The following is a 22371-nucleotide window of genomic DNA, read 5'->3' as shown; positions in this document are numbered from 1 at the left end:
ATCTAGGTTTTCCTCTGTGTAAACTAATTCTCTCATCCTGCTGCTTAAAGGAGGCTGTTATTAGCATTCTGGAGGCTGCTGTCAGGGTGCTGTCAGAGACGCAGTGTTGGCAAACAGACACACACACACACTCCACGTATCCAAACATCACTGCCACACAGTGACAATTTGAACTCAGCAATACAAGCCACATAGCATGACATCAGAGAAAAGATCCCAAATTGGTGTACCACATTTCTGCAAATCTATATATGTGTATAAGGAATAACTGACATCTGCCTTCTGACAGATTTGTTTAGTCTGACTACACATATGGTCACATGGTCACAGACAGAGAACAAAGGCAAAAAGAGACTGCAAAACCAGACTCAGAAAGAGAGAGAAGAGATGGTGGAATTTTTTGTCATCTTAGAGAAAACACTCTGTTCCCCAGAAATTCATCTTCAAGCTAAAGCAAATCTCCTTCTTGCGCGCGCTGTCTCACACACACACACACACAGCTGTATGACCTGGCAGATGATGTTCATTCTTCTCCTCCATTTCTCTTTCAGGAGCACAGAGGAATTACCATCTCTTTTTTGGCTAGCTTTCCTCACCTTAATGACTGTAATTTCCATGACGGTTTGGGTCTGTCTCACCTCAGCTCAGCCAGACGTTTGAACCATTCACAACAAAAACTCTCCTGTCCAGTCAAAAATCTCTCACTACAGACTCCTCATCATTTAATCTAATTATCCATATACTGACACCAGAGCCGGAACAGACCCTGCTGAGCCACATCCCCACATTCACACAAAACTTAAATTCACATTACCCTGAGATACATTCAACATCTGCTAAATATTTAAAATCTGGAATACAATTCATAGACATTATAACTATAATTACTACAGCAACACATAGATGACAATCAAAAGTCTTTTAAATCTGGAAAGTCTCGTTTTGCATGCAACATAGTGATCATTCTAAATTACAATTGCCTATATATTTTATATTTATAACTGTAGTTGTGAAATGCGACTGTGTTGAGATGCTACTGAGCAAAAATGAGTGAAATGAATGTGTGAGAGCAATGCAAATCTCTCCACAAAGACAACCAGTGTACAAAATTAGCTTTCTTTCTACAAAAAATAGTACAACTTTCAAATAAGGTTTAGAAATGTGCAGTAGTATGCTGACATGTTTAAATGAAAATTCTTCAATCAAATTTAATTTCATGACTGTGAAAAGGGGTAAATGAATTTGTTCATAAGCAATAATAAATTATTATTATCTTGAAGCTAAATATGATGTAGTTATATGCTGTGTGTAACTAATTTTCTTCATCCTATCCCTAACTCTGAGCGGTGGCAAATTACTGTGAAAAAATATGCTATTACTTAAAGCGTATTACTTATGTACTTAAAGCTGTAGCACAAATGATCAAGGGAATAGGCTCATACTCAGATCTTTTAAGCACATATTTTCAGTCAGGAGAATTTAGGTGGTCCAAGCCCTGCTTCCCGGCAACTCTGTGCTCTAATCTCTCACTTGTCCGGACAAAACTGTGCTAACACATCAGTAATTACCCAACCCAATCCTGCTTTATCTCATAAGGCATGTCTCTCACCAGTAGTCTCCTCCAGCCATGCATTTTTCATACACAGGGCCGTCCAGCTCTTTGGAGTCAGGGAAGATGGTCTCATGGTGGATGATGATGGTTTTGATGACCTCATTGACATGAGCCTGGCACGACACCTGGTCCTGTATGTCCGGAGTGGGCATGAGGGTGGGGCCAAAGCAGATGGCCAAGTTGTAGGGGTCCATCATATTCTCATCACTGTACTGGGACAGACTGCAAGAACACAGCAAGAAAAAGACCCCATGATGTACACATACTACAGTCCCAGAGAGTTTGAAATGAGTCATCAGACCACATAAGGGTTCCAATATTCCAATGTGCAATTCATTTCTTATGAGATAATCAGTGTTACAGGTTTCATGTGTCAGTGGTCCTACTGATATGGTTCACCATTTTATGCATAAATATATGTTCAAACTTACTGGTTCAGGAATGCAAACAGGTAGCGCATGACAATGAGAACAGATCTGGGAACTGTCAGGAGGATCTTTCGAATGTACAGCGCTCTCTCATATAAGTTATCTATTCCTGAGAGAGAGAGAGAGAGAGAGAGAGAGAGAGAGAGAGAGAGAGAGAGAGAGAGAGAGAGAGAGAGAGAATGTAAATGGGAAGTGATTCAAAAACAACAAAGCAATGGATAGTAAAAGTATAAGATATGTATTCAGTCAGACACAGCACAGTCAAAGCAAACCCTCAAATTCTTAGAGTTGAAGAGCTTGAGGGGAGGAAGAGGAGGGAAAAAAAGAAAAAAAAGCAAGCCTAAAATCCAAGCTGAGAGTCAAGTTCAGGGCTTTAGAGGAGTTTGAATCTCCAATCAAGCCTGACTCAGAAGACTGAGTTTTTTGGGTTTTAGTTCCACGCAACATGGCATGACAGTTTAAAGCTAAGCCTGTGGCAGCACTTTACATTTCTAATCTGGAAGCTTTGAGTGTGGAGGTGTTACATGAGTCATCAGCAACAACATTTAAGCGCATACCTGTCATATATACCAGTAGTGCTGATAATCATGCACCAACTAATGCAGGCCTTTCATACATTTAATACATCATCACCTATTATAAATCTAGAAGTACTTTAAAAGCACAAGTGTCAGGTAGATATATAAAAACACAATATATTCATTCATGGTCTGTAACCGGTTATCCAGTTCAGGGTCGCGATGGGCACAAGGTGGGAATACACCCTGGAGGGAGCACCAGTCCTTCACAGGGCAACACACACACTCACACATTCACTCACACATTCACTCACACACTCTGACACTACGGACGCTTTTGAGTCGCCAATCCACCTACCAACGTGTGTTTTGGACTTTGGGAGGAAACCGGAGCACCCGGAGGAAACCCATGCGGACACGGGGAGAACACACCAAACTCCTCACAGACAGTCACCCAGAGCGGGACTCGAACCCACAATCTCCAGATCCCTGGAGCTGTGTGACTGCGACACTACCTGCTGCGCCACCGTGCAGCCCCCAAAAAATATTGTATTGCATCAAATTGTATGATGGTTTATTGTATTGTATCATGACTAGGATGGCAGCTAGTGGCTAGTTTGCTAGCCTGTGTCTAATAGCATTTAACAAGAGCAATGTTCCTCAACACTGGTCCTAGTGCACCCATCCCTGCACACTTATTTTTTCCCTTTTTCCAACACACCTTATTCACCTCACCAGTTAATGAACAAGTTCTTTCAGCATTCCTGTGGGTGTGTTAATATGGGGAAACCCCTAAAATATGCAGGGCAGATTGCCTCCAGGACCAGGGTTGGAAAACACTGTGCTAGAGCATTACAACAGGACTTTGTAAAGAACAAATTGTTTGTACATTTATATTATTGACTCCTCAAAATAGATTTACTTTTTGCACCCTCTTTGCTGGCATTCGTTTAGGTCTACTGCCAAGTTTTTTAACACACAGAAACCAGAATTTACATCCTGTGCCATAAAGATACAAGGATCTGCAGTTTTCTTCTTAAATATGGCATGTGTTTAGGTGTAAAATAGTAGAGTTTACTGTCAATTACATTTTTTAGCTTTAATACTTTTATTGTTTTTACTGTTTCTATATTTCTGTACTGCCCCTTTTACTGTTTCTGTGAAGTATTTGAATTGCCATTGAGTATGAATGGTACACTATTTGCAAACTTGCCTTGCCCGTAATAAACAAAAATGGAAACATCAAAGTATATTTTCAGACATTTGTTTTTGCTGCATTAGAACAATGAGACATTCATTCATTCATTGTCTGTAACCATTTATCCAATGCTGGGTCATGCTGGCTCCGGAGCCTACCCAGAATCACTGGGCGCTAGGCAGATAATAAAAAAATTGTTGCTGTATGTATAGTTTGTATATGGGGCACATGGTATGGCCCAGGAATTTGCCCAAGAATATAAAATTGACACAAAATAATTAACAATACACAGTTCTGAAAGACTTTTCCTTAAGTTATATACCAATCTAGACTTTTTGAAAAGTTATACCCTGATCTATACATTGTTCTTCATAGTGATTCTGTTGTAGATAACTATTCAAACCCTGCTTTCTCAACAGAACAACAAAGAAGACCCACCCAATAATATGCTCTATAAAAATGAAGGAATAAAGACAGAACCCTGCTGGAGTCACACTCTCAGTCTGTCCTATTATGGTGACATTCACAGATGATTATTCAGTCTCGTCCTTGTGCTAAAACGTGTCAGCCACGGCACTTAGCAGCACTGCATATCTAATGCCACTTCTCCATCTGAATGTGCCCACTCACTGATGGCCACCACACCGGCTATAAATAATGTGCCTGATCCTTGATAATCAGCCACTGATTTGTAGTTGGGATTTATGCCATGGTCATCATCAACTGGACACCACAGTGAAGGTTAAAGCAGTATTCACATGATTTATCAAATTATTTACAATGTTCAGACTTTGTTTTACATTTAAACTTTACTCCTAATTTTAATAACTAAACTCATGTGAATGTGTGTTTTCTTGTGGGGCTGAGTGGAGTCAGACTGCATTGATAAATCTGCATTTGGAACTGATTATATACATGGAAGAAACAAAATCCCATCTACAGTTCAATACTATAAAACGTGTCCAACTGGAATTTAGCTTTTCATATTTAATGTATAATGTATGTGTATGGATATATGTTCTGCAAACTGGAGTGGTGTATAGGTTATGTAGTATATCACTCACTGTAGCAGTCTTGTTATCCCATGGTCCAGCCAATCAAGGCTACACAAATACTCTTTTTAAGGAAGTGTTTCTGCACCTCTTCCATGGCCTTAATAAAGTTGATTAACAGAGCAGGAAATGAGGCAAGGCCTGGAACATAATGAACTTCATTATTTATACCAGTGCCTATGTGAACTCAGACTGGCAGCCGCAATATCTATGAACAAATCTAGGCAATATTCCTCAGGGTATTTCACTACTCTATTCAACATCTCTCCTCAGAGTTTATTTCTCAACCTCTTCTCTGTGCAATACAGTGGAACTGTGATGTTAAATTGCCAGATTAAAAGCATGTAGAGGGTTCAGTTTTCTGATCCAATCCTGAAAAACATTTGGCCATTACCAGACACTGAAACTGCCCCACCCACACACACAGAGAGATGGGATCTGTGCTCATGTATTTCTGTCTGAGCAGATCTTTTCTTCCAGTCACAGCAGCTAAAAATAGCCATGTCACTGTGATACAAAAAGGCTCCTTCCATGCTGACTGATGCTTGAGATTTTTGGAATACGCCAGGCATTTTATTTTGTATTACAGAAGCACCTAACTGCTCTTCTAAAGCTGCGACCCAGCCACCCAGGAAGCACTGTATAAAGGCACAGGACATGCCTGTCACTGTTCAGATTTTAGAGTTAGGCAAGCTGCATGTCTTGAGCCAAGAGTTTTTTTGCACCACAGAAAAAAACAATACCAACTCAGACTATGTATAAATATAGTGGACTGTGAACATTCAACGGAATACAACACACAGTTGTATGTGAAAAATAATTGAAACACACAAAGAAATTCACTGATAAAATTACATTATCTTAAAGTGCAACAGACCACAATATATTTGGTAAATGTGTTGTTATTAGCAAATGTTAACACTTCCTTGATTTTTAAAAGGTATGATATTATTACATTTTGGACTATTGCTATTGGTTAACATTTTACCACAATGTAAAGGACAACTTACAAGGACAATACAGGGGATATAAAGAGTCTACCATGTTAAAATGCCTGGATTTTGTGATTCAAGAAAAATGTGAACAAGTTGATCAGTTCAGAAATCTTTCAATGTTTAATGTGACATATAATCTGTACAATGAACCTGAAAAACAAATGTAAGTATTTTCGGTTATGGTTTTATGGTTTACAGTTAAATATGCACACACATAAACTAAAGAATCCTGCTACCATCACCATGCTTCACTGTGGATATGGTGTTCTTTGGGTGATGGGCAGTGTTGTATTTGCACAAAATTTCCTTCTAGAATTATGGCCTAATAGTTTAACCTTGGCCTCATCAGACCATAACACATTTTCCCACATGCTTTGAGAAGCATGAGGTATGTATTAGCAAAACATACCCAGGCTTGGATGTTTTTGGTAAGAAATGGCTTTCCTCTTGCCACTCTACTCCACAGCCCTGACCTTTGAAAAATACAGGTGATTGTTTTCACGTGTAGTACACAAGAGCTGTATGCGCCCAGTTTTCATCAAATTTGGAGGTTTAATGAGTTCTTGGTAAAGTCATTTTTGAGCCATACTTTTTTCCATCTGTTGATGACCATCTTCACTGTGTCCAATGGTATATCTAATACCATGAAAATTTTTGTACCATTCTCCTGACTGAAAACTTTCAAGAATGAGATCCCTCTAATTTTTTTGTAAGCTCTGTGTGGATTTGGCTGTAAGGTCCAACTAAGTAAACGTCAACAAATTCCTATTAGATCAGCTGAATTAAACAGCCATTAAACAGAGTCATTTTTATTGATGCCAGGTGACTGCCAACTACTATTTAACAGAAGTCTGAACATGATTGGTTAATTCTGAACACAGCTTCGTCCCCAATTATATGAGGGTTTTAACACTAAAAATAGAAAGAATGTGAGATTTTTTAACATTCATTTGTTTGGTCCACTATGAGCAACACTATATGCACCATTATTGAGACTGAAAATTAAACTTTGAGGGAGGACTGTATGGTAAGCAGTGTTGAGGCACACACTGTGAAAGTAGTGGGGCAGTAGAGGGGAATGTAAACAGCAGGGAATTCCCATCAGTCACACTGACTGACCAGCATGCACACTCATACTACGTTACAGCATGCATGCTGCCTCAGAAACACACACACACACGCACATTAGTGTTTATATACTGTCACTATGTGGTACAATGGAAAAGTCACCTAGTCAAATTGTTTAAAACTGATTATCTGAGCAGTAAGTGTGGGCTTACACTATGTTAAGTTTTTGTAAATATATATATAAAACATTTATACATAACCAGAATTAATTTCTTAGCCTAATCCTACATATTACTCTTAACATCACCAAGATAAAATTAACAATAATACAATTTCATGTTTAAAAAACACTATATTTACTTAGGTTTTTGAGTTTAAAATTCTGAGAAAACTTGCTTTTTCCCCTTAGCTTTTCCAGACTAAGAAAAATTTGTCCTAACGAAGTACAACACACAAACTGCTCCACCCTCTTCCCCCAATAGCCTTTCACTCCCACTTGTCCAATAATGTTACTTTCCATCACAACATGGTTTTCCATTATACTAAGTAATGGCCAAATCAATGAGCACACAGTAAGGCCTCTCTGATCACGCTGATGTATAGCAATCACTATGTCCCTTTAAACGAGAAAGTTAACAATGTACTATTCACTCTAGGACAAAGCCTGCCTGATGCTGGGAAGCGTCATGGCATGGCTGGACACACTGCTGTACAGAGCAGGGTGTATGAAACAGCCAGTATTGAAGGAAAGCTTCAGGAATTACACAGAAGAAACCCACTGTTACTCAACTAGTGAAGAGCTAATGACTGCCTGCTCTTTATCTACTGTGAGTCTTCATTGTGAGAACATAAGCACAGCACACAACATCCTGACCTTCCATTGGAATGAATGAAACCCTTTAAAACAGATAACTATGCATGAAGCATAGGAGGCACACATAATATAGAGCAAAACACACCATACACAAAACATCTGGACACACAGACAAAAATGTGTCAAAACGTTGCCAAAAAGCCAACAAATACTAGACATACCACACTATCATGCAGTTTCTATAGGTACAAACATGTAAAATTAAAATGTGTAGATGCTCTCACTGACATTCAAAACAAACACACATTAAAATTTGGAATAGTTTCTCTGTGTAAATCAATGTGCCAATCAAAACCATATTAAACCCAGATAGACATGACTGAATTCAGTAAAAGTTGACAAGTGACTTAAAATTGAATCTAAACATAGCTAAAGATTAAAGAATGTACTTACTGACACAGGAGATAAGGTCATTAAATCTCTCCTTTGGAAAGAGGGGATTCTCCAGACCACGAAAGTACAGCTTAAGGACCCCCGCTACAGAGTTAATATCGTGGTTATTCTCATCATCTGTCAATGGGTCGTTACCTGGGGAAATGTTATATTATGAAAGTATGATGTATATGCAGTACATATCTAATCAAATATGTTACATTGTATAGGAGACATGGTTCTTCGAGCAAGTGTCTAATGCCATGTCACGGTTGGGCAGGAGAAGACAAGGAGGTGGACATAAACGCAAGGAATACTTTATTACAAAAACAGAAGCAAAACAAAACAAACACAGGCAAGACAAATGGAATAAAGAGAAGACTAAACTAAACAACATTAAACAATTGTTTGGGAATGATGGGATTATAATCTTCTTATACTAAATTACATTAAAATTTACTGTAAAGTTATCAGACTTGTGGTACAAAATATTGAGTGTTCGTACATGCTTTCTCTGTCACAATGAAGCAGTAAATAACCAAATAACAATGACTGCAGAAAAGGCAGGAAATTATACACTAGGTTGAGCAGTTGCTGTAAGCTTCACTCACAGTATGAACTCAGAATATGAGTCATGACTGATAAGACCCACTAGGCTTATATAACAAAGTAACTATATGTGTTAGTAATGTTAGCACACAGAGCCATGAGCTCAACACTGTGACAACATTTTAGCACTCACCTCTCTCAAATGAGTTCTTAATATCATTGACTTCAACTTGAGAGCCTGACACACGAAATATTCCCTGATGCTGAAGGCCTGTGGTAAGGAAAGAGAGACACAGTGAATGAGTGTGGATGGAGAGAGAGAGAAGAAAAGTGAAAACTAAATGCCACACACAGTCTAGTCCAGATGCCCATTCAAATTGGCTGAAAAGACAAGCCAGCTCTCAGGCAGAAGCATGAAATGCAAACTGAAAAGGCCAGTCATCTGCTTTAGAAAAGCTCCCTTTCCCTAATCAAAGATAATTAATGAGAGGGAGAGGGAGGCTGCAATCAACTTCAACAAAAGCGTCCTAGGGCCTGGATTAGCTTTTAATAAGAAGCATAGTCCAGGGTCGGCACAGATTAATTAGAAACATCATCCCGGACGTCTCTCCTATAAGATGGCCACACACAGAGAAATAATGCATTACCGCATTGCCCTCAACAGAGAACGCATACATCAATATGTTACTTGACTATGATGCAATATTACATAATGGTATCCTGAGATAGATACTAAAACCTGGTATCTGAGCTATAACACATAGATTTGAAATAAGCTGTTCATATTTTAAACAATTTAGTTAAGACGGCAATCTCAAAGTTTCATACTTAAACTGCTTGAATAAACTAGTAATCATGTCCATCTTAAACTAAAAAGTATAGGTGTATTCAACAAGCGCAGTCTACTGATAAACACTGCATATCAAATGTAAACGTCATTTTTATCTTTATGTTTAAATTTTGGCTCATTTTTCAAAGTTACAAATATTTTCTCCTCCTTTTCATATACAAAGTTTTGTTCCAATAGGAAAATAACAGAGAAAATCCCAGTAATATCACTACAAATTTGTGCAAAGTGAATTTGGGATTTAGCCTAGTTCTAGACTACATAGCATTTTGATGTGTGATTTTCCATTGAAAGGAAGATATAGTCCAGGTCTACACTTAATCCCTCTCAGGGAAACCATGCCAAATTCATATTTGCAAGATGAAATTCTGTGACATTTAAGGCTTTATCTTTTAAAGGTTCAGATCAGATTGGATTTTCTTTCCAAACCAAAATTGTCTGCTGGAATGGACCCTGAACTTTTGTTGTATGGTGGTACTTTGGTATATGAATTATTCCTCTCGACTCTTGTGTGGTACAGATAGGAACATAACACCTTTTTTTTTGACTATAGCCTGGGATGCAACAAAGTCAAAAGTGCTGAACTGAAAAAAAAAAAAGAAAGTCACAGCTAATAGTAACATGCAGACAATGGCTGGTCCTGAGCCCACAGCTAGGCTGGAGTGAGCAGTTTAGGCCAGGAAAAAGACAGGTGGAAGTTAGCTTAAACTGGTAAGAAAAGAGACAGCGGAACAGAAGCACTAGTAAACTTCCCCCATGAGTTATTCTGGGCTGTACTGACAACAGTCTCCTGTTCACTCCTTGTAATTATATGTATTGTGAGTATGTGAAAATATACCAGTGGAATACATATTACCATAAAGATTGATGAATCGGATGCAGCTCTCTACCACTCTTGGAATCGCTTGTCCAGAGTCCTTTAAAATAAGAACAAAGTGATGAAATGTCTGCAAGTATTGTTTTGAACATAAAACACAAGATTTTGCATGCCCCCTACCCTTTAGAAGTCACAGTTATCACTTCAACAATAAAAGATTCTGTGAATTATAAATCATACTATATTTTCCTTTGTAAGCAGAACACTGAATATATTAGGATGCTTTGAATTACATGGAAGAGTTTAATCCCCCGATATTTTTGTATTATCAGATATTAACGAATGCTAATATAACTGTTTACATTACTGTTTAATTAACTTAATAATTACAAAAACATATTTAAGTGTATGACAGCAATAACCCTAGACTTCTAAGGGTTAAACTATAATGAAAACGGTGTGTTTTGACTGTTAGTTATTGAGAGAAGACTCCATGTGGGAACAATTTTGTTTAGCTCAGAATAAACTTTTGTCTGTAACGTGTGGGGGAATATAATGAAGGGACATATCTAATCCTTTGCCTCATTGTGCATGGTAATAGCTTGGGATAAACAAATCAAGAAGACACAAAAGCTACGCTAACAAGTCTTGAAGACATCAATGTTAGACGTGCAGAGCACTGCAGCATGCTGTTTAGCTCAGTGTGAGCTGTGGGAATCCTGTGATCAGATTGCCTTTTGGCTGAAGCCAGGGCTGTTTGTTCTGGGTTTGGCTAGGTTTTCTCTTACATGCTTTTAATAATGCTGTGATCTGCTTTTAACTCAGGGAATGTGCTCGGCCTGCACACTGCTGCAGTACCAGAGAGCAGTCTCTGTATACTGAATTTACCAGCTACTCTTAGCCAGAGAACTGTCAGAAAATCAAGAAGCATGTTACCGGTAATTGTAATTACTATCTATAGGGTATATTTGTTCAGATTTACACAGTTTAAAATTCAGTGTCAATACATGAAGTAAACATTATTATCAAGTAATTAACTACTACTAACTGAAATATTAATTATCACTGATCAAGGAAATCATGTGCCTCCATTTTCCAGGTTTTCATGATAGATGAACTTATAGAAAGTCTCACATTAACGTATTGATTTGTTATCTTTTGAAGTGACGAATAAAAAAATAGCAAAGCTTAGTATAAACCTCAGTCTAGTTTTTGCTAATGCTAATATTAAAAATATTACAATCTTTGTGAATTAGATATCGGAGTCTAAAAAAGCAATGGAACTCTTCTCTCATTATTAACACAAACATGCTGGACACAATAGTGGGCAGGGCAGGGCAGGGCAATAGGATTTTGGTTTAGACAGACACACAGTGTGAGCCGATCAAAGCATGACAGAGTTTCTACCTGATGCCGAGTGTGAGAGTTCCGCCGTCCACGGCTATGAGTGAAAGAGAGAGCATGAACATAGAGAAAAGAGAAAGAAAGAGTGACAGAATGAAGCAAAATCCCAGTTATCTGGTCCCAGCACTATAAAGCCACCAACATCAGCCTACAAAGCTATTATCAGTCTGCCAAAGGCACCAGAAGAGTCAGCTTCACAAAGGGAGAACTCAAGGGTTAGACTGGTTGTCTAATAACGATCTGCTGTGGATTGTGTATGCACTGAAAATGAAAATATACAACATAATTTTCAATGAGCACATATTGAGCAGAAACTGTCAAAACTAATAGTTGTCAGAACCTCTTGATGAAACAATTTTAACAATGAAATTAAAAGCTGACAGTGCTGTTTGAGTGGAGAATTTTCATGACATATAGCACTGTCACCATGGTGAATGCACTTAATAGAAATGTTCTGTTTAAACAAATAATTTCAGCTTGCTCATATTTTATACTTAATTCTGTCATATGCTTTAGCTTCTAATATTTTTTATTACAAACAAAACATCAGCTGGAGCCTACAAAAAATGCCAATCACAAAGCCACATGTTTCTCCCATGTCAGAGGACTCTGAATGTGCTAAATGGACAGACCATAATGATCTCCGGAAAAAGTTGAGGCTAAAGCAGGTCGCTGAGAATCATTATGACACAGACCACAGTCAGCATGTGTTGCTTGAACTGCTACATTTTAGTACCTTAATAAATGCCTCCATATTGCCATTAAATAGCTTAACATTAAAAACTGAACGAGGTCTGGGCCTCCGAGTGCCATAGGGTTTAGGAGGAAGATTTGGAGGCCTGGGACATGGAGAGAAGTTTACACATATACAATTATAACAGAGGATCATATCAATCATATAAAAACAAAGACAAAGTGTTCACAAAATTAAATTCTGACACTCACATCATTCTGACACTCAAAGCGTTTACTTCCCACTCTTCAGGAGCAAGTCACAAAAGTCGTTAATATTATGTGTGGACTGGCCCTTTATAAGGCTGCTAATAGCAGGAGGACTCGTGCAGAGCTGGACACAGCCCAGCTCAGTGAACTGCACCCACTGATCACCTGTATACCTCACTTCCACCACACATAAAAGGCCATGAAAATATCAAGCCCACTGGGACCAGCAAGAGCCATCATGTGTGAGAGGAAAGCCCCAGGCACGAAAGCTTGGTGCTGGGGAGAGGCAGCAGTGCTGAAGGGAGCTGTGCTGTATTCACACAAGGCCTTTAGTACAGGATAAAAATACACCGGCCAAAAACAAACAAACAAATAAACAACAACACAACAAAAGTAACTAGAAGGGGGGAAATTTGTAAAGCAAACCGTGAAGTTGGCTTGGAAAACACAACATTAGTTTATAATCTGCTTGTTAACAATTTAAGTTACAGCTGTAGAATATTAAATCCACCACTTTAAAATACATCTTAAAAAGTTCCAATATATTTCTATAAAATGCCACCTTTTAACAAAGACCGTTCCACTTTGAATAAATTACCACATTAAATTCTGACACCTCCCATTATATTTAAACCATCACATTCAATAAACAGCTGCTGTAATTTTAATTTCCACCTTAAATAAACGGCCACATTAGACTACCATCTTAAAGAGCCACATTAAAAAAACACCACCTAGTGACACCTTAAAACACACCTTATATGCCACATTGAATAAATGACCACATAGTGACACCCTAAAAGCCTTCCAAATTAATTAATGACTACTTCAAATAATCTCATATTATATTTAGACTGCCTCATTCAATAATCTGTTGGTGTAATTTCATGTTCCACCTTAAAAATCTTGAGTTCTTATTTATAGGTGTTAGAATGGGCAAACCTTTCTATCATGAATAGTTTAAATGAAGTCTCGAAGTGAAAGTGTAAGGATTTTAGAAGAAAAGGCCAATTCAGAAAGATATCTGAGATACTGTGGCATTATGAAATCACCCACTCTAGCTTTCCCCATTTAAATGAATAGAGGGGTATTGAACAAGGGATAAAAGAGACAGAACAGTGCGATCTGTCTGAAACTTGATGTGACTGGTCCTAGGGTGCTCAGGTGTCACCATGTGGAATATTGTGGCTGTAGCTTAAAAACTGGCAGAGTTAGAAGAGTTTGACATTTTGCCAATGCATTCCTATTGGAAAATTCCCACTGTGGAAGCTCGTATTGCGAAATCTGTCAGATTGCTCCAAAAAGCAACATAATTGGCTATAGGTCCTACAATCCTGTGTAATGTCTCTACCTTGAAAACCCTAAGAGGAGTATCAGTCCAAATATCATAAAGAGAATAATAATACTGAGAACGAAGAACCGTAAGTTGGCACTTCCAATCCAACTTAATGATACATAAATAGTTATTAGCACTGTATAAACTGTGTGCTTATACCTCACACTTAAAGCACATAGAAAATTCAGTGAATATCATCCCAACTATAAGACTGTTAGATTATTGCAAATGTGTGCTAAGACCTACTGTTAATATTTCCCTAGAGATGGTAACAAACATCCTGAAGCTTCCTTATTTTTCTGCTAGACCAACACAAGCCAGAACTTTCAGAATTTCCTGGACACCCATAAAAGGTGGCACAAAGGCAAAACAAGTGTTCATCAAAGCAGAAAGTTTTTTCTTTAGAGTGAATAACATTCAGTCAGCTCTTTCAGAACCACATTAGTGTGTCACCTTCAGTGTCTAAAACAATGCTGCCATGTCTATACCGCAGCAGGTGAGAGAGCATTTTCATCTGCTGTGGGCCTGAAGGGTTTTGCTTTTTCTCTGAGTGAAGTCAAATATAAAGAGTTCTGGTTGTGCAGCACAATACAGGATTGAAGAAGGAAACAATAGGGACCAGAATACTGCCATACTAGGTCTAGGCCAAATTAAAAGACAAGGGAAAAATTCTGCTCAACTTACTACATTTTTAAGGTAAACTTTTCAAAGCAAACATGCTAATTGTCAGTTTCCAATTAAAAGCATGTATTGCCATTTTTGTGGATTTTTAGGTTACTACATCAACTGAACACTGCAGCAGTCCTTCACATTGTGTGAGACTTTCATGACGAATGGACAAATAGAACTGCTCCAAAATTACTTGGAATAAAATCTGTTTATGTTGATTTGCCTTGAAATATGTAATATTTTTTCCTTCTCCTATAAAATTACTATTTTGGGAAATACACGTTTTAATTGGATAGCAACAGTATAATGATGTCTTTGGCCCTTCCTTCAATGCTTCCACTATTGCATTGTGTGCCCTTATATTGTCAAAACGAACAACAGCATACATTAATAAAATTCATAACACATTTTTTTAAGGTACAAGGGGATGAAAGTCAATAATTTTAATGGGGGAAAATGGAAAACAATATGCTCTTTTGAAAAGCATTCTACTGAAAAAATTCATGATTTCTGAGCTTCAATCCATTCTTAGCTGAAAAAAAAAAGACATTGATTAAGGGACAAAAAGAGTTTACCTTGTGGTCATGTACTCTGCTCGGTGACCTACACAAAAGGACAGGGTAAGAGAAATACAGGGACAGAGAGACAAACAGAGAGCAAAAAAGAGAGACAAAAAGTGTGTATTATGTGCAAGAATGACTGTGCCAAATGCATGCTCAATAAAGCATGTCATTTGGCAAAAACCTGGGTAAATGCATACATTCATCCACACTTTGCGGACTTTAAAGTTCAAGATAGTTTTACAACTTCAAACTTTCTTCAGCCCTCTCAGAAGCTATTTAACTGTCAGGTTTAAAGCAGCTATCTCCTGACAGGACGGGCATTACTCAGCAGTGAGCTGCAGGGCCAGCCCTGTGGAGAGTATGACCTCCAGAGCCTGACTGACCACTATGAAGGCAGACAGGCTGGGGCTGGACAGCAGGAATTGAACATATCCACTCCACTGACAGCCCACCCATGCAGCCCACATCAGTGGGCAGCGTGCAGCTGTCTGTTTACACTGGATCTGTGATGCGCTTCAGGGCAGAATGATCTGCAGCACAGCTCTAGACCTGCCAGGAGTGTGTGGATAACTGTGTGCTAGAGGGCCATTCAAGTGGGTAAACAACTTATTGTACAGAAATCTGATCAGGGTATTTTATTTGACAAGTTTTATTTTGCACATTATAGCAGACAGGACTAATTCTTGGTTGAGAATGCATAGCCTTTTGTGCAGAAGATGCAACGAGGTTAGTTTTAGTTTTGGAATGCCATCCTATTTCTCATATATTTTTTAAAGTAACTTTAAATAGTAGCTTCAAATATATATTTCACCTTTTGCTCAATTCAGATTGAAATTTTATGATTGTTGTATTTGTATTTTCTATTATTTTTACTGATGTATTTTTTCAATGATTTATTCCCCATTATTAGCAATATAATTTCTATTTCTTTTATAATATATATTTTCTTAATTTATTTATTTATTTATTGTAATATTTTCTATTGTTCTCTTTGTCCAAATTTGCTGTGATGATTACCTTCTCCAAGTGCCCTCTTCAGAAGGTCATGTTTGGCTTGAAGCTTGGCAATGAGGTTGCTGCCCTCTAGAAACTCACGGAATTTCTGAAAAAAAAAACAAAAACAAAAAAAAAACACGAAGTGAAGTAAACAATGGAGAGACCACATGGCAACAATGAAAACGTTGTGTTGACTGCCTAATAATGCTAATAATCTATGAAAAATGTGAATTAAATAAGTAAGAGTACTGGAGTACTCTTCCTCACCATAAAGTAGAACTGCTCTGTCTCCTGCTGGTTTGCACGTCTCTTGGCAATGCTGGGTTTGCTGAGGTATGTCTCAGACACGGTGGACTTGACGGACTCTGTGGACCGACTGTGGTGGAAACACTCTGAGACGTCATAGTCCTCAATTGTCACCATGTCCTGGATGGTGGTTAGAGTGGCCTCAGAGGTCTTCTTTATCTATGAGAAATCAAAAGTTAGGCTGAGTAAAAGCGCTAAAAGAAAACCTGACTGACAACATAAATAATAATAATAATAATAATAAAATTATTAATATTCAGGATCAATGCAGCTGATAAGAAAACATCTAAATGTGTTCAAGAATGTGGTGTCAAAACCTCTATGTCATAACAAATGTGTAAACACAAGAGAGAAAAAAAAAATCTCACACACACTGCAAGAATATGCAGTAACCCACTCTCCTCTCCAACTGTCCCTACATGCCATATTCACTGTGACAAATGCATCAGACCTCGAACAAGACACCAGACCACAGCAATCAATCTGCAGCAGTTGGAGAGAATGGAGAGCAGGAAGCCAGGGAGGGATGTTATGTATTCAAGCTTTTAGAATTCATTTCCATAGCTACTACTCTGCTAGCCATACAACATTTCCATAAGCTTATAAATGTCAAGGGCTGTTTCTGAGCATCCCATTAGGGAGAGCTTTACAGATCAGGGCTGGCATTAGTCCTCCAAAGATCTCTACATTTCCACTACCAGTTCTGGCTTAAAAAACAACAATAACAACATTTAGTTTTAGGATGAGATATTAGCCTACCAACTAGCCCACCAGCAGGTAGTCGACCAACTACTGCCTGCTGAGTGATGTCACTTTTGTTATGGAAATAGGTTTACAAGTTCATGATCAGACCACAAGATAAGACAAAATGTAGATTGTGAGGAGAGATTATCTGATACTGAGACTATCTGATGTTTTGCTGTAGATCTGTAATAAAGTGCATTTAGGCCCAGACCTGGAGTGGAGACCACCTACTGAGTATGACTACTGTAGTGCAATGCATCCCTCTCCCTCCAAACTGTATTGTGACATGAAAAGTTTAACTACCTTTTTCAAATGGTGTTAAAAATTACGGGACAACATTTGGATTTCAAATGCCAGGGGCCTAATATAAATTAGTCACTCCGCTGAAAACAAGAACGCTCCGTGCCACTGAAACAAAGAACTTTGTAGTAAAAGAGTAAATGTGGGAGTGTATGAATTTTAAACCAGAACCAAGAGGTGCTTTGCAGCTAATGTCCAAATGAGATAGAAAGCGGGAAGATAACAATGTGCTCTGTTGGGCTCATGCTTCCAAACTTGGTAAATCTGCAGAGTTAAGGATCACCTAGAGGAACTGGGCACAAAGTGAAATTACTCACTACCTGAGTAATAAATTCTTTTATTTTATTTTGATTTTTTTCCCATGAAAATAGTACTAACGTTCACTGTGATCAATGCTTAATAAACCAACCTCTGAAGAAAAAGTAAAGAATCACCCACAAGGATTCGATTTTAGACATAAGCTGTGGGGAAGGGTGTTAGGACAGTTTCCTGTTAACTTTTCTGATTCCTTGGTTTGAGACACAATGTGTATGTATATACATGTGCTGTGTAAAAAAAACAAACCTTTATGACTATCATTGTGGGTTTTTATGGGCCATCCTTAAAAAGAAAAAAAGATCCAGTACACACAGTGAGCTCATGCCCCTCATTAGCCCCGAGGGCCAGACTGAACCACACCCTAAAGCCTTTGCCTCCAGTGTGAATCAATGGAGGATGACCTCAAAACTAATGGAGACCAGTAGCCTAGTCCTATCTCAAAAACCATGGATCAGAGCTGTCTCATAAACTGACATATTTAGACCCGGATGACTCATTTGCCTTTGTTCCAGCTGGAAGTCATTCGCATGTCTCAGACTCCTCTGTCTTTCAGCTTCCAGCAAGAGTTTCAGAAACTGTCTCCTGTAAAGCGATGCCACACCTGTTTGTATACACAATCTGAATGGATGTGGTTTCGAGGGCAAGCTTCAAACAGCCCAGAACCAAGGGCAAATCTCAGCAAGCCAAAACAGGGAGGAAAAAAACACTAGAAAAAGGGAAATCAATCTGTTTCACATATATCAAGAGTGTCAAATGGAAGAGACTTGCAAAGCCACTATAAAAGGTGATTTTTAAACTCAATCAATCACATCCCATGTAACTGAACCCTCTGAGGAACGCAGAGCCTCCAGCAGTGCCTCTCATGCAAGACCATTTGAGAAGAGAAAAAAGGCATTTAAGCTGATGAAGGGGATGAAGACGTTCTGGCATGTTTTTACAAGCATGTGAAAACAGCCTCTCAAAGCACAATAATGTTAACAATCAGTTATTAAAACCAAATAGCCTAAGGGAAAAATTAAATCCCAAGGAAATGATGTATCTGTGCATATTTCTCTCAGTTCTTCCTGAATATTATGTGGTGTGTTTACAAATTAGCTGTAAATTACAATAACAGTTGTTTTTATTAAAAATGTATGATAAATTATAACTGTGAGAATGAAATATTAGAAACCAGACAATTAAATTTAGGACGTCTCCTTTACTTTTTGGGGTAAAATTAATTTATTAAATAAAGTACTAATAACAACCACTCATCAAGAAATTATATTAAGTACATGATTATTGTATGTTGTCTGTCCCAATATTTAATGATCATTTTTTAAATTCTGGAAGAGAGAGTTCCCATTTCAGAGAGCTACTCCATTCTACTACATTATTCAACCTTGTGCCAGAAATAGATGCACATTAAAGTAGCTGAAATCACTCTTAAGGAAATGTTTGTACAAATGTCTAACTATATCTGATTAAGTCTGAGACACATATGTGATGAATTTAGGTATACATTTGCACACTCTTCATTAGTGATCATTTGATCAGAGTAATGGTTAGCTACATAAGCCTCATTAGTCCACAAATGTCTTGCATGGGTTAAAAGAAAACTTGTGAAAATTTGATATTTCACAAACTACTTCTTTAAGATTTTAGGACTATTACTGCCATCCTGTGTTGCTGTATTTTTTTAGTTAGCTAAGATCACACTCCAACTGCCTGAACTGCATTGACCTTACACAAATAAGACGAACTGTCTCTACTTAAAAACCATTAGATTTGATGTATTATTCATTCCAATACCGGCACAGTTGACATCAAGATTGCAGCATTTACACAAGGGCTTTTTTAAAGTTTATTTGATGTGAAAACTAAAGCCCTGAAAAAAAAAGCAGATGAGCAGAGAGCCTCTTATTTGCAGTGTTATGATGAGTGCTGGTGCTAAGGGGAGTAGCAGTCCGTTTAACAGCAGAAGGCTAACTGTTAGACAAGCTATCAGCAATCAGTGATTTCACACGGCAGTAGGCTCAGGGCACACATCTACTCTGCTTTGATGTGCCTCCCTGAGGTTTATCTCCGGCAAAACAAACAGATACTTCCCACAGAGAGCGACGGATTGGACTGCTGTGGTTTCAGTGAGGAACGCTGAGAGAATATCTATTAGAAAATCCGAAGGAGGGAGGGTGGGAACAAGAAGCTAAAAGAAAGAGAGAGGGAGCAAGAGATGTAAAGCATGCATTCATTTCACTGATATCTCATCTCGACAGCAAACATTATGTACTTCATTAAATTACTATCTCTGTGGGATGGAAAAAAATATAAACTGAAAGCAAGAGGAACTGAGAATGGGATTAAGATAGAGTCTGCTAAGGGACTTTCTACTGATGTTGAGGCATGTCTCTGGGTGAGTTGTATATGGAGACTGTCAGGAAAGCTAATAAAGTATTCATCAGTTTCTCTATCTTTTTGTGGACTGTAATGTTCTGTGGCCTCTAGGAAACAGCTGCACCAACTCAGTTCAAAAGCAAGAGAAGAGAACGTTTCAGCCAGAGTATACTTTGCGCTGCATCCAGGATACACGGGTGCTCTTCTCCTGACGACTACAATTGTTCTTGACCAGTGCTCATATGATACTCTCAGCATTTTCAGCACTCCAGGAAGTACCCTGACCTCATATCCTTGCATCGTGTGCTTCAGCCACACTGGTCACTGAAGGACCATGGCCCCCTACAGTTCTTCCCTTTTGGCTTTTCATCCTGGACAGAGCTCTGGTCACCGCACAAGTACTGAAAGCAGCTCAGGCCATGAGGCCCAGCAGTACAGCTCAGCGGTCCAAGACTGCCAAGAATGTAATGTCACAACTCTCAAAACAATCGAGAGCAGGGGTGGGCAATATTATGATATTTATATAATAGATAGTAATATTGTTTATATAATAGATAGTAATATTGTAAGAGTGTCATGAGCATCATCACCATTTCTAACACAACCAGCATTTGTTAAATATATGAGAAAATGAATGTAATTACATTACAGCTTACTTCATTCATTTATTTTTATATTTTACCAGCTCTAATAAAGACCAGTTTTAAGGCACATTCAGCAATCCCTGGCATGAACTATTGTGCATGTTTATGTGGTAACATGCCATAAAAACACATACAAGGAAGAGTATTTAAAAGACCACCATGGCTTTGCAAATGAAAGAATGCTGAGATATTGATCTAGTTTTCCTGCCAACTGAAGGATAAATCTGAGCTTTCCATCAGTCATTCTTGCTTCTTCCGCGCACTCTTACTGTGCACAACAAACTCTCTGTTTGGCCTTCTGTACATAAGCACAAAAAAAAAGTGAGGGAATAGGGAGTGGTAGAATGAAGGAATGGAGATAAGTGTAGAAAGAGGGCAGATCACTGTCTGTGATTACAGCACAAGAAAAGTGCTGCCATTTTTCCTGACCACTAGACTTTCAATTCAGCAGGTGTGCACTTATCAGCAGTAGTCTGAAGGCCAATTCAGATGTAGCAGCCCTGGGATTGGAGATTCAGACAGTGGTTGGGGGGTGGGTGGGGGGGAGCAGACAGATTTTGGAAAAAAAGAAAGGATGATTGAGAGAAGCTTTCTCCTGCGTCACTGGGGTTATCTAGGGGACAGCAGAAAATGCTGCAGTGAGGACACCGCTATCCTCCGCCAGGGCTTCTTCTACAATTAGCTCTTGGCAATTCAATTAGGCACACAAATCTACTGCAATGCTGTCTCATTCTAATGCCAAAGAAAGGGACATGGTGTGTCTTCAAGGACTTGGCATTGATATCTCAACAAGAGCTTCATAATGTAATCACTCACAGTAATAAATCGGATGCAGCAAAAGTGTAGCTACACAGTTTTGTGTATGTAATTTAAGTAGATTTAGTGATTTATTGTTGTGTTTGTGTGTGATTTATAATGCAATTCAAAATGCCATTATCATTGTCCAAGGTACGTAAATTGACACAACATAAAACATCAGCTGTGTCCTGATATTCTCTGTAATTGTGTATTGAAAGCTAATCCAAATATGTTTATTTATTCCACTATTTAATTAATACACATTCTTTACTTTATTTAATTATACAAATAATTTAACATATCAATTCCTAATCAAGACTAAAATGAACCACAAAAGCTGAGGTACGACAACTCTGGCTCACCTCCTCATTTTCAATCTTCAGTGTGGCCAGGCGGGACTGTAGCTGCTGGAACCGGAGCACAAGCTCAGCCTGGACAGGGGGCTGTGCTGTGATCTGACATACCTGAAAGAACAAGATCAACACATCAGGGTCCTAACTCTCCCTCTCCCTCAAATCTCCAGCTTGGACAGCTGGAAGCAACCCCCAAATCACAAACAAATTTCTTCCCTATTTTCTCCACAGGGAAAGGACAAACCGCCCCTGGAAAAATCATCATGGTCGCATTAAAATGGCAAACACGTTTCTA

The 22371-nt window shown here is 38.4% G+C and overlaps 1 protein-coding gene across 3 annotated transcripts in view; it reads right to left on the bottom strand.

Moving 5' to 3' along the window:
* The window catches only part of srgap1a (SLIT-ROBO Rho GTPase activating protein 1a), a 96272-nt gene that overhangs the window by 18888 nt on the left and 55013 nt on the right, over positions 1-22371 (bottom strand). For 2 of the 3 annotated variants that reach the window (XM_066684548.1, XM_066684549.1), the window contains 10 exons: positions 22086-22187; positions 16508-16705; positions 16262-16346; positions 15257-15284; positions 11738-11771; positions 10370-10430; positions 8860-8937; positions 8139-8273; positions 2044-2149; positions 1610-1834 (listed from right to left, as the gene is read on the bottom strand). In XM_066684548.1, coding sequence (XP_066540645.1) covers positions 1610-1834; positions 2044-2149; positions 8139-8273; positions 8860-8937; positions 10370-10430; positions 11738-11771; positions 15257-15284; positions 16262-16346; positions 16508-16705; positions 22086-22187 — 1052 coding nt within the window. Of the gene's footprint in view, positions 1-1609; positions 1835-2043; positions 2150-8138; positions 8274-8859; positions 8938-10369; positions 10431-11737; positions 11772-12470; positions 12574-15256; positions 15285-16261; positions 16347-16507; positions 16706-22085; positions 22188-22371 lie in introns of all 3 variants that reach the window. The other variant, XM_066684550.1, reaches the window with a different exon arrangement.

The sequence above is a fragment of the Hoplias malabaricus genome, chromosome 11, assembly GCF_029633855.1.
Source record: "Hoplias malabaricus isolate fHopMal1 chromosome 11, fHopMal1.hap1, whole genome shotgun sequence".
In the NCBI taxonomy this organism is placed as follows: domain Eukaryota; kingdom Metazoa; phylum Chordata; class Actinopteri; order Characiformes; family Erythrinidae; genus Hoplias; species Hoplias malabaricus.
This window is presented reverse-complemented; position numbering and strand designations above follow the sequence as displayed.